Genomic DNA, 12,571 nt, shown 5'->3' on the forward strand with positions numbered 1-12,571 from the left:
CCATTTAAAGTTACTGTAGACACTATAAAATATTCGGGACTCTTCCTGCCAAGACAAACCCAGGGCCTATATGAACACAATTACAAAACACTTCTCACACAAATAAAGTCAGATCTGAATAAATGGAAAAAGATTAGTCCCTCGTGGGTTAGGCTGAGCTAATATAATAAAAAATTACAATTTTATTGAAATTAATTTACTTATTCAATGCTATACCAAACTACCAAAAAATTATTTTATAGAACTGGATAAAATAATAACAAAATTCATCCTGAAGAACAAAAGGTCCAGAATACCAAGGGAATTAATGAAAAGAAATGCTAGGGAAGGTGGCCTAGCCATACCAGATATTAAACTTTATTATAAAGCAGCAGCCACCAAAACTACTTGGTAAGTAGAGTGGTAAATAAGAAATAGAATGGTGGATCAGTGGAATAGGTTAGGTACACAAGATGCAGAAGTCAATGACTATAGCAATCTACTCTTTGATAAACCCAAAGAATCCAGCTTCTGGGCTAAGAATTCACTATTCCACAAAACCTGCTGGGAAAACTGGAAAATGGTAGGGCAGAAACTGGAAATAGACCAATATTTTAGACCACATGCCAAAATAAAGTCAAAATGGGTTCATGATTTAGAAATGAAGGCTGATACTATAAGCAATTTGGGAGACCATGGAATAGTTTACCTATCAGATCTATGGGAAAGGGAAGAATTCATGACCCAACAAGAGAGAGAGCATTATAAAATACAAAATGGATAATTTTGATTATGTTAAACTGAAAAGTTTTTGTATAAACAAAGCGAATACAACAAAGGTTAGGAGGGAAACAGAAAATTGGGAGAAAATCTTTACAATTAGCGTCTCTGATAAAGGCCTCATCTCTAAAATATACAGGGAACTGAGTCAAATTTATAGGAATAAAATCCATTCCCCAATTGAGAAATAGTCAAAGAACATGAACAGGCAGTTTTCAGAGGAAGAAATTAAAGATATTTATAGGCATATGAAAAAATGCTCAAAATCACTACTGATTAGAGAAATGCAAATCAAAACAACTCTTAGGTATCACATCTCTCCTGTCAGATTGGCTAACATGACAAAACAGGAAAATGATAAATGCTAGAGAGGATGTGGGAACATTGTTACATTGCTGGTGGAGTTGTGAACTGATCCATCCATTCTGGAGAGCAATTTGGAACTATGCCCAAAGGGCTACAAAAATGTTCATACCCTTTGACCCAGCAATACCACTTCTAGGGTTATATCCCAAAGAGATCACACAAGTGAGAAAAGGACCCATATGTACAAAAATATTGATAGCGGCTCTTTTTGTGGTAGCAAAGAATTGGAAATCAAGGAGATGCCCATCAATTGGAGAATGGCTGAACAAGTTGTGTTTTATGAATGTAATGGCATACTATTGTGCTATAAGAAATGGGGAAGATACGGACTTCATAATAACCTGGAAAGACCTACATGATATGCTGCTGAGTGAGAGGAGCAAAACCAGGAGAACACTGTACACATCCACAGACATATTGATTCTGTGATGACTAACTTTGATCAACTTGGCTCTTCTCAGCAATACAAGGCTCAAAGACAGCTCCAAAGGACTCATGATGGAAAAAGCTATCTACATCCAGAGAAAGAACTGTGGAATCTGAATGCAGATTGAGGCAAACTATTTGGTTTCTCTTTTTTTCCTCTCTTCTTTTTTCAGACTCAGACTTTGGAATCTTTCTTTGGGGACAAAGAAGATCAAAACATACAGCCAGAAGAAGTCAACAAAATCAAAGAGCCTACATCAAAAGCCTCCAAGAAAAACATGAACTTGTCTCAGGCCATGGAAGAGCTCAAAAAGGATTTGGAAAAGCAAGTTAGAGAAGTAGAGGAAAAATTGGGAAGAGAAATGAGAGTGATGTGAGAAAACCATGAAAAACAAGTCAACGACTTGCTAAATGAGACCCCCAAAATTCTGAAGAAAACAACACCTAAAAAAATAGACTAACTCAAATGGCAAAAGAGCTCCAAAAAGCCAACAAGGAGAAGAATGCCTTGAAAGGCAGAATTAGCCAAATGGAAAAGGAGGTCTAAAAGACCACTGAAGAAAATACTACCTTAAAAATTAGATTGGAGCAAGTGGAAGCTAGTGACTTGATGAGAAATCAAAGTATTATAAAACAGAACCAAAGGAGTGAAGGTTTATATAGAATCTGTATCAGACTACATGCTGTCTTGGGGGGGAGGGGGAAGGGGAGGGAAGGGAAGAAAATATGAAACTCAAGAACATATAGAACCTAGTGTCGTAAACTAAAAATAAAAAATCTAATTTAAAAAAAGGGTCAATGTAGTTGTGTACCCTGCCCCAGACATGACTTAATCTGTTTTCCTTGACCTAGGTATGTGGATGCTGGTAAAGAAAGGGCCTTGAGTAAGACCTCTACATATTATAGTTCTTCAGTGTTCATTTGCAAGGTTTTTTACCTGGCTGGGATTTGGGAGTTAGGGCCTTCTTCTGTGTGTTTAACTGTATTTAATCTATATCTGGGGCCTAATCATTTTTTTTCACAGAAAAGCACCTTATCTGCTATCTTTCTGGTAGCGTCAAGCAAACAGTTTTCAAAAGAAACCTGTAAACATAAATGACTACACAAAACCTGGTCCAAAGTACTATGAGTAAGAGAAATGCAAATTAAAGTACCCCTGAAGTTTTAATTGGCTCCTGAAAATAGGCAAAAGATAAGAAAAAATGAGAATCCATGTTTCAGTGGTTAGAGAAACATCTGTGTATTAATCTTATTTGTGGAGCTGTAAAATAGAATTTCAATTCAGAATTATGGAAGAAAAGTTACTAAAACAGATCTATATTCTTTGACCTACCAATAACTTCCTGCAAATAATGTCAAAATGTCAAAAAAGTCAAAGCAGAAACATAAGTCTAATATATCTCAAAGCATTCATAGTAGCATTCTTTCCAGCAACAAAGAACTGGAAACGAAATGGATGCTCATCTGCTGAGGAATGGCTTTTAAAAAACTATAGCATATAGATGTAATGAAATATTATTGTGCAATAAGAAATTATGTCTCTGAGAAATTCAGGAAAATTTGGACTTTGTTTTTGAACCGATATAAAGTGAAATTCATTAGACTAGGAAAATAATATACAATATAGTTTAAAAGATTATCAATAGGAAGTCGAACTCTAAAAACAATAAAACTATTGAAGTTTCTGAAGAAGCAATAACAAAACATACATCTTCCCATACAGCAGGGAGGAGAGGGATTACTAGATGGAATATTGTATATACATTGTAAGATAAGTTTTCTGTGTTGGATGTTTTTCCTTAATTGCTTTTTGTTGGCACAAAGGACTCAGTCTTGAGGGTGGGTGGACAATGACAGACATAAGGACCAAAGGCATCAATAGAATACAATATACAATTTGAGCAACTGACACCCTGGATTTTAAAAATGATATTCTATAATAGTCCAAATCATCACAATGACTGAGAGGTGCAGAGACTGTAACACCTGACTGAGTGTGCTTGTTAAATACTAAAAATAATCTTACTTGGCACAGCAAACTGCAGCCTTAAAAATTCTCTTCAAACAAGGTGTTTCCCATCTTACCTGTTAGAATGCCATAAGATTTTCTGACATGGGGAACCATGGAACTATTTATCTTTGTTCAACAATCCACTGAAGATGAACAAGAATTAAGGAAAGTAGGAAAGTATTAAAATCAAAATGGAGAGACATATGCTCACCAAAGATGTTTGTCACTGCCTTGAAAAATTAATCTGCAGATTGCAAATAGAAGAATTGATGATGAAGAGATTCCCTAGCTGTGTCTCTTTGGGATGATGTGTTGTTAATTATGATAGAATACTAGAATACTAGAGGGCCTTCTCAATAAAATCAACTATCACTAAACTGAAACTAACCTCCTGATTTACATAAGAAAAACCACATGAATGAAAAGTGGATTTTGCCTCAATTATGGTAGGCAGAAAGGTTACTGAGTTTGTCCATGAATGCACACTCTCATGACAAATATCACAGAACAATAATTAATTGAGCCTAGATTTGAAAAAGGAAGACTACATGAGGCTGGATTGTATTAGGGAAATTGCTATAACCATGGAACATCACAATGTCATAAGATATACAATTGCAGAAAGAAGAATGTAAATTATATGACTCAAAGGACAATGGAAATTTGTTAAATAGTGTTGTATGTGATAAAATCAAATTGGAAGAACTAGATGGCATGAAGGAAACAAAATTAACTTGTTGAATATAAACACATCAGCAGTGATGAACTTGTCATTGAGAAGTGGCATAAAAGGCCCGGTCAAGAATGAGGTCTGGTCATATACTGAGAATACAGAATAACAGGTGTTGAAAGGAACCTGTATGTACAAAAATATTTATAGCAGCTCTTTTCATGATGGAAAAGAATTGGAAATCAAGGGGATACCCATCAATTGGAGAATGGCTAAACAAATTGTGGTGTATGAACGTAATTGAATATTATTGTGCTATAAGAAATGAAGAGCAGATGCACTTCATTATGACCTGGAATGAACCAGGAGATCATTATACATGATTACAGACACACGGTATCTGTAAGGACTAACTTTGATAGACTTGACTCCTCTCATCAATTCAAGGTTCAAATATCGCTACAAAAGACTCATGATGGAAAAAGCTATGCACACCCAGAGAAAAAATTATGGAGTCTGAATGGAGATTGAGGCAAACTTTTGCTCTCTTTTTTTTTCCTTCTTTTTTGGTTTCATTTCTCCTTCCTCATGATTCATTTCATTGGTTATAATTCTTCTTTATAACTGAACTACTATGTAAATAGGTTCAATGTGAGAGTATATGTAGAACCTACATTGGATTACATGCCATCTTGGGGGGTAGTGGGAAGGAGAGGGAGGGAGAGAAAATTTGGAACCCCAAAACTTGTGGAACTGAGTGTCGTAAACTAAAAATAAAAAATAAATTAAAAAAAAGAATAAGGTGTTGCCCAGTATTGTTTTGGTAGCCATGAAATACTGAAAAAACTAAAGAAAGGTATACAGTATAATGGGTGGATCTTCATAGGGTTTACAGAATAGGATTTATAGAAAACATGGACAAGAACTGTGTGAGATAATATGTCATAGGTCAATTGCTACTTGTACTATAAAGAGAGTATCCATGATGAAGAAATCATAGGTCCACTGAAGTTATTTGAAGCACTTTAGTTATTATGAAGCACTTTCCAACTCTTACTTCTGTGCCCACGTTAAAACTATTGCTGACATTTAAAAAAAAGGAAATTTGATTTAAATTCTAATGAATCCCAACAATCTAAAGTCCTAGGTACAAAAAATGTCATATTCTACATTATTCCATTAATACATATTTTTCTGTTTCCTTTTCTTGCATTATTTTCACAATGACTGGGGTTTTGAATACAACGAAAATAAACACTTAAATACATTTTGGAAAAAACTCACCAATTTCATTCTGCAGAGACAAATTCCGAGACAAGTTTCTCAGCAATGAGACTGCAGTCTTTTTTACACTTAAATCACTCACATGTAGCATCTTTCTCGTGTGCTGAAGGCCATTTTCCTTTTGGACAACAGTCTGGGCTACAGCAGATGGCATCTATATAGAAGGCATATGATATCAGTGTTCTGGGTAGCATTTAGTTCTTAGGAAGACAAGGCAATATCTAGACTTTTTTGATGACTTGAAGTTCAGTAGAATGTTTTAAAAATTGACTTCATATCAATAATTATCACTACTCAATACACTTAAAAAACCCCTTAAAAAGACAAATGTATTTTTCAGTTTAAATAGCCATTTAAAATCATTTGCTCTGGAATAGATATTGACCCTTTTAGAAAATGGTTTCTGATACAGGCTGAGATAACTTGTAACTCTAAGCTAGATATTAGAGTCACAGATATCTTGGACTGATTGCTCTTTGACAAAGGGCACTGAATATTTAAAAGGGCTGAAAACATCTGTACTCCTTTAACAAGAAACTGGAAATAGCAATGTTAGGAAGAATAATTATTTAAAATACTTAGTTATTAATTTACTTCCTTCCCTTCTGATAAACACTCCTTCACGTACTACTCCATTCCCTGGTAGTGGCCTCCCAGTTGTCTCTGGGGAGGTGTCCAAGTGTCCAAGCTCTCTTCTGTAGGTCATTACTTGACATCTCTTCCCCATAAGGCCTTGTGTCCTAAAGTCTGATGTCTCTCTCCTTCTGTTAGACTTAACATCATTTTCCCTAAAAGTTGAATTGATTCATTTCATTGCTACATGATCACGATTGCTAACTACAACATCTGATCACAGCTAAGATATGAAAGCTGCTGATTTAAGAGAACTATCAGATGCAAATTTTATTTCACTGAAGAACAATCCAAGGAAATCAAAAAGTTAAAGGGTGGGGATTTTCTTCTCTAAAACACAAAATCTAGGAAAATTTCTGATGAGGATACTAAAAGCACTTATAAGAATATTCTTTTTTGGATTCTCCTTTTTGGGTGTGGAGAAATAAAAGAACAGATTGGCTAACTAAAAATGGCAAAACTGTGCCTTTAACCAGCTCTGGAAATTCAGGCAAAGTAAATGGACATTGGGCTTTCTTTTTCCCAAGAAAACTTGGATAATTTGGGGAGATGTTTGGGTCAATATTAGGTCTGAGGTTCCCAGGATCATCTGTATTCTCCTGGATAGACTGGATGGAAGGAACATTGCAAGCTTAAACTGACTACGTTACTCTACTGTACAGAGGAGGGATGTTCCTCAGATCAGTATAAATTCCCCAAGTAGGCCTTAGATGGAAATATTCTCGATTCCGAAGTCAACTTAAACTGAACTTGTTTGAATAATGTAATGAGTTTAAAAGCTATTCAAATTAGTTTAAAGTCATGCAGTAAGTGAAAGCGATAGATCATATGATTCGAAACTAGTATGGAAGACTTTCATGAGCCTCAGCAAGCAAGCATGGATAATGCACAGAAATTACATAGGGAAATAATGTCCTAAGAGACTAATGTACAGTGTATTATAATATATAGTATATATATATTAATGTATAGTGGTCTCTCTGAGAACACTTTCCTAACTTTCATGGGAAGTAATCACAAGTCCCTCACAGTTTTCTGAGGGTGGCTCACTACTACTCAGGTCCCTTAAAGATTCAAGGTTTAGTCAGTTGTTTTCAGTCATGTCTGACTCTTCTTGACCCATTTGGGGTTTTCTTGGCAAAGATACTGTAGTGGTTTGTCATTTCCTTCTCCAGCTCATTTTAGAGATGAGGAAACTGAGGCAAACTGGGTTAACTAACTTGCCCAGGGTCACATAAGCTAGTAAGTGTCTGAGGCCAGATTTGAACTCAGGTCTTCCTGACTCCAGGATCAGTGTTCTATCTAATGTGCCCCCTCTTTGGATTTGTGGGATTTTCTTTAACTGTCACACATGAATTCCCATATAACTTATGTTGTGCTTCCCACTGACTATCAGACAGTGGTAATTTACATTTTAGAAAGGTTATTTCTTGAGCAGGTGTAGTGAGGACAGTTGTTACAGAAACATCCCCTCAAGATGGGGCAGACTCTTTTTGCACACATACTAGGTCCCTGGGGACAATGGGTTCAAACTTGTAGTAAAATGGTCTCAAGAAACATGTGTAGGAAACCAGTATGGTAAAGGAATATCTTGGAACTCCTAGTTATGTTCTCTAAGTATTAGTGCCCTTAGAGTCCTGAAGCTGTCTTTCCTCAATGTGACTAGTATGTCACCAGTCTGTCTTTGAATTTCCAATTTATATTGGCTATTATATTGGGTAGTGCTAGACACTACTGCTCTGGAGATGTGGCCCCTGGCTTAGGAAGACACTGTTAATGATACTAACAGAATCTCCAGGTCTTCTGACCTTTTGTAGATCAGAAAGTTATAACCTGGTCCATTCAATCTCTGGATACTTTTCCTGAGGAGACTGAGAAGATTTTTGTCCTTTGTATTTATCTCTTTACTTTTAGCTGGATGCATTGTCTTCCATTATTCTAATATGGTCAATGGAAGGGGAAGAAGAAAAAAAGGGAAGTCCTCTAACCTCCGCCCAAGAGTCTGGAATTCTCAGATCCAGAATTTATGATCTTCTCTCACTTGATCAACTGGCCCCAAAATACCTTGCTGTTTTTATATATCGGCCAAAAGTTGTGACTTGATCTTTTTCCACCAGTCCTTATGGCATCATATATTTTTATCCAATAATTTTTCAATGATTCTATGATCTTTTCAAATTGATTAAGGACTTACATTCACACCTAAATTTGAATTGATTAAATAGAGATGTCTGAGGCTTCTATGATTAACAAATGCAGACACAGCATCCATAGGTATATGGCCATTTACTTTATTTGGAACAGAAGTGAATTTTGCCATAAATCAAAGGGTTGGAGTTTTGGTTGAATTTTCTTCATAGTGATTAGACGTGATAAGGCATTTTTTTTTAATATTTAATTTCTTTCAGAACACCAAACTACAATTTAGTACAAAGAGAACCATACTCAAAGAAAAATATTAACAATCATCCCAAAGCCAATCATGAAATACTTTTGAAAGATCAATTTCCAATTATCCACAACACTGTTCTCCAGTAGAATGAACAATTGAGAAACAGATTATATTTTCTTAAAAATCTCTCTTGTTTTCATACTCTAGGAAAATTTAATGGTCACAATTCAAGTCTGTAAGTTACTTTCTATAAGTTATTTATCTAACCGTTGACATAGTGCTGAGCTAAAGGGCTGCTGGCAGGGATCATACCTTTTATTATTTGTTGTCTAAATTGTTCCAGCAAGGAAGTTTCACAATATAAACAGGAACCCATGCAGATTTACGTGAGGTGAAGTCTTAGAACAGAAATTCAAATTTTTTGAGTAGTTAGTACACTTTTGGTGACCAAAAAGAAGTGTTTACAAATTGTACCTTTAGTCCACAAGAGAGGACAGAAGAATACTTGAAATTCTGTAGTAAGATTTTTGTGAATAAGTGCTAGCACATGGTTTCTTTCTCTACAGTTTGACACTATATGAGCCACTCCTTTGTAATCTAATGCACCTTGGGAACAAAAAGAGCATGTCTTGGAAAACTACTAAGTAATAGGTTCTTGTGATTTTTCCTGGAATTGTAGTGGGCACATTTCTGACTTACCACAGTTGCCCATCTTTGGGTCTAATGAATTTTACTTTATCTTTTAAAAAAGCATTAAAATAGGAATAAGATTTACCGGTCCACTTCCTGCTGTGAGATTCTGGAGGGCTCCCAAAGATGCTTCTTGTGTGTAGTTTCTTATACTTTTGGCTATCAAAGATAGATACATTCTTATCACAATGGAGTGCCACAGCCATTCCACACCTTTAGGATTACTCCTTTCCTCTGGCAGTGGGATGTCTTGGTATTGCTAGTCATGTAAACATATCAGATTCTAGAATTAATGTACTGCAATCATTTTTGCAATTCCCTATTCAAACCAGAATAGATTGGAACAATTGTCTAAAATAGAACAGTAGGAAAAAAAGAGAGCTGAGAAGCAGGGCATATGGTAGAAACAAATTAAGGGAACATGAATGGTTCCACTTCCTAGGGGTGTGCTGGTAAATGTTTAACAATCGTCTCTCCCCCCACCCTCATGTACAGACATACTTTAAGTTTGTTCTGCTTTGTTATCATTTCCCCATTACTTCCTTATGTCAAGAAAATCAATAAAACAATAAATCAAGATCAATTTTGGAGCATTTGCCTATTTCTGCTCACAATGAAAATTTAACAATAAGCTCTACTCTTCCAATTTGAGCTGACTTCAGCACAACCCTGTGCCTCAACTCAACTTTCTTCTTCATAATTCTACCTCCTTTTCAGCTTCTTCCTTATAGGATACCCTGTAGGAGTACAAGAAACCAAGGTTGGTCTGGAATTGGTTCTTATGATGTCGATAAATCCCCAACTAAAATCAGCTGTGAAAATTTTCTGTTTCAGGAAAACAGGTTCATAGATTTAGAGTGGCAAGCAATCTTAAAAGTTATTTATTTCCAAATCCCTTCTTTTATACCTGAGGAAATTCAAGCCAAGAGAAGAGATTTTCCCTAAATTACCCAGATTATATAGCCAAGACAAGATTTAAGCATAGGTTTTGTACTCCAAATCTAGTCCCATTTCCACTATACCATGCTGCCTATCAAAGGCGAGCTATGTGTCTTATAAAATTATTTTTTAAAAAATCTAAATGTTAAATACTTCTTTGCATTATCATACATTATCATAAGTCTTAGACCACTGCTGTCTGAAAAATTATAATTAGGAGGGAAGGTTATATCCTATTACCTTTCATGTCAACATTGTATTGATTGTGTAATCTTCTAGGTTAGTTTGATTTTGGACTTGTAAATATCAGTTTTCTTAATTTAGAGAGATATATTTTAGTTACAAAATACTCAAGAGGTTATGAGAACTGAAACACAACATTTAGGTAAATTAGATAAGTCATCAAAGACATCATAACTATCTTCTCAAATAGATCAGGATTGAAGTTCTGGTCAATTTTGACTCTTTCCCCCTCAAGTCCACCATTAAACAATTTTCAGCTACTTAATTTATCTCAGGTAATAGTTGAGCTAGTTGAGATAATCTGAGGCTTCTTCCAACTGAGGAAGATAGACCTCTGGTGATATGACCATTCTATGTTCAAATATTATTGATTTTCCTAGGTTTCCTTGAATAAAATTCCTATTTATGAAAAGCATTCAGAATCCAGAATCAAGACACTAGCAATGCCCTCTCAAGCCTGACTATATGACTGATGGAGCCACTGAAGTGTGGAGATAACTTTGTTTGGAGTAAATGAACTCATTTGGGGATTTCATAGTAAATCCTCCACATATCAGGGCTGGTTACTGTCAAAAGTGTACAAACTTAATTATTTGTATTGTTTACCTCTACTCTGCAAATGAGGGGGAGAGGGTTTAGAAGCATATATTATATGAAAACATGTTAGGAAAACATATCCCAATATACCTCTTTCACTTTCCTACTTCGACTTCCAAAGCACCCAATACTTTTGTTATTGGTGGTCCGGATATTCCTGTTTTGAATGTAGTTACTCTGTGAATATCTTTCTGGGAGTTCTGCCTCCAGTTGGTAGGATAGGTTATGAAGAATGCATACACAGTTCTCAGTAGCCTAAGGGAAGAGAAAAGGAATGCTGATTATATTTGATACACATGTATCAATGTGTATGTGCATTATGCCTTATTCTATAGACTATGAATCTCTTCAGTTGTAAAGTCACAAAATTTGTGTGGGTCCTTGGATCTGATTGTCTGAGGAACAGAACTTCTAGTCATTTTATGATGAAATTCTGTAGCCCAACCATTTAATAAAATAGTAACTTATGAACTATCAACCTTGTGTGGGGGAGAAGAAGGAACAGGGTTTTCTTTTTTCCCTCTAACAGTACTTTACGTTTTACCAAGCACTTTCCTAAAACCAGATGGAGTGAAAGAATGATCATTTCCATTGTTTTCCCTGTCCTCCACCTAAAGTTCTATTCTGATTCCTCACCATGGCATGGAGAGAACCCTAAGATTTTTAAGGTCATGTGACATAAGCATAAGCTCTGACAGTTTACAAATTCAATTAAATAAACCAATATTTATTTACTACATGCAAAAACTGTATTGGTACATAACAAAGAGAAAAATGAAACAGTTCCTAACCAAATGGAGGTTACAGTCTACTGTGGATTAGGGGGAAAGGGATATACATATATACATACACATAAATATGAAGTATATACAGGCATAACATTCCCAGAAATAGTATTAAAATAAAAATGGTGAATTTTGACATATTGAACCTATGGGAAACAGGTTCTCAGACCACTAAAAACTATAATCTTTTGCTAGAGTTTGCTGAACATATACTTTTCTGCATACAATTCTTTATAACTAAACATTAATTCTGATAATATGCAGTTTTCCTAACACAGTAATTATGAAATAACCCATAAAATGCAGTACACAAAATAAAATTGGCAACATGCAAAACATTTTTCCAATAGTAATTCCCTAGATTTCTATGACCTTTTGTGCTAATATCTCAATAAGAAAACATTGATTTCAAACAATATTCGCTTTTCATAACACATGAATACATACCATACAAATGAATACAATAAATACAGTACAACCAATAAAATTCTTAAAATTAAAACTTTTTTTTAACCTGAATCTTACCTGCCACTGTGTCACATGGCAGCATGAGGGCATTGTACTGTATACTATACTGCTGTAAACCTCTCTATCTTGTCTGCCCTTTGAAAACAAGGGGAGTGTTTGCTGGGATTTGAGTCACTGCTGTCAGAAGATGTTGGGACTGATGTCACCTCTGATGCTCTGTCCTTAATGGTTGGTGGATGTTATTGGATGTGCTGTTTGAGATCCTTAAGGGTCTTGGGGTATGGGAGCATAGCAGAGGTGAAGTGATG

At 35.4% G+C, this 12,571-nt stretch overlaps 1 protein-coding gene across 1 annotated transcript in view; it reads right to left on the bottom strand.

Moving 5' to 3' along the window:
- Positions 1–12,571, bottom strand: part of PKP2 (plakophilin 2) — a 151,301-nt gene that overhangs the window by 19,593 nt on the left and 119,137 nt on the right. Inside the window, exons 8-10 of the mRNA XM_036759443.1 lie at positions 11,101–11,265; positions 9,317–9,490; positions 5,517–5,670 (exon numbers count right to left, since the gene is read on the bottom strand). Coding sequence (XP_036615338.1) covers positions 5,517–5,670; positions 9,317–9,490; positions 11,101–11,265 — 493 coding nt within the window. The remainder of the gene's footprint in view (positions 1–5,516; positions 5,671–9,316; positions 9,491–11,100; positions 11,266–12,571) is intronic.

The sequence above is a fragment of the Trichosurus vulpecula genome, chromosome 5 (genome assembly GCF_011100635.1).
Source record: "Trichosurus vulpecula isolate mTriVul1 chromosome 5, mTriVul1.pri, whole genome shotgun sequence".
In the NCBI taxonomy this organism is placed as follows: domain Eukaryota; kingdom Metazoa; phylum Chordata; class Mammalia; order Diprotodontia; family Phalangeridae; genus Trichosurus; species Trichosurus vulpecula.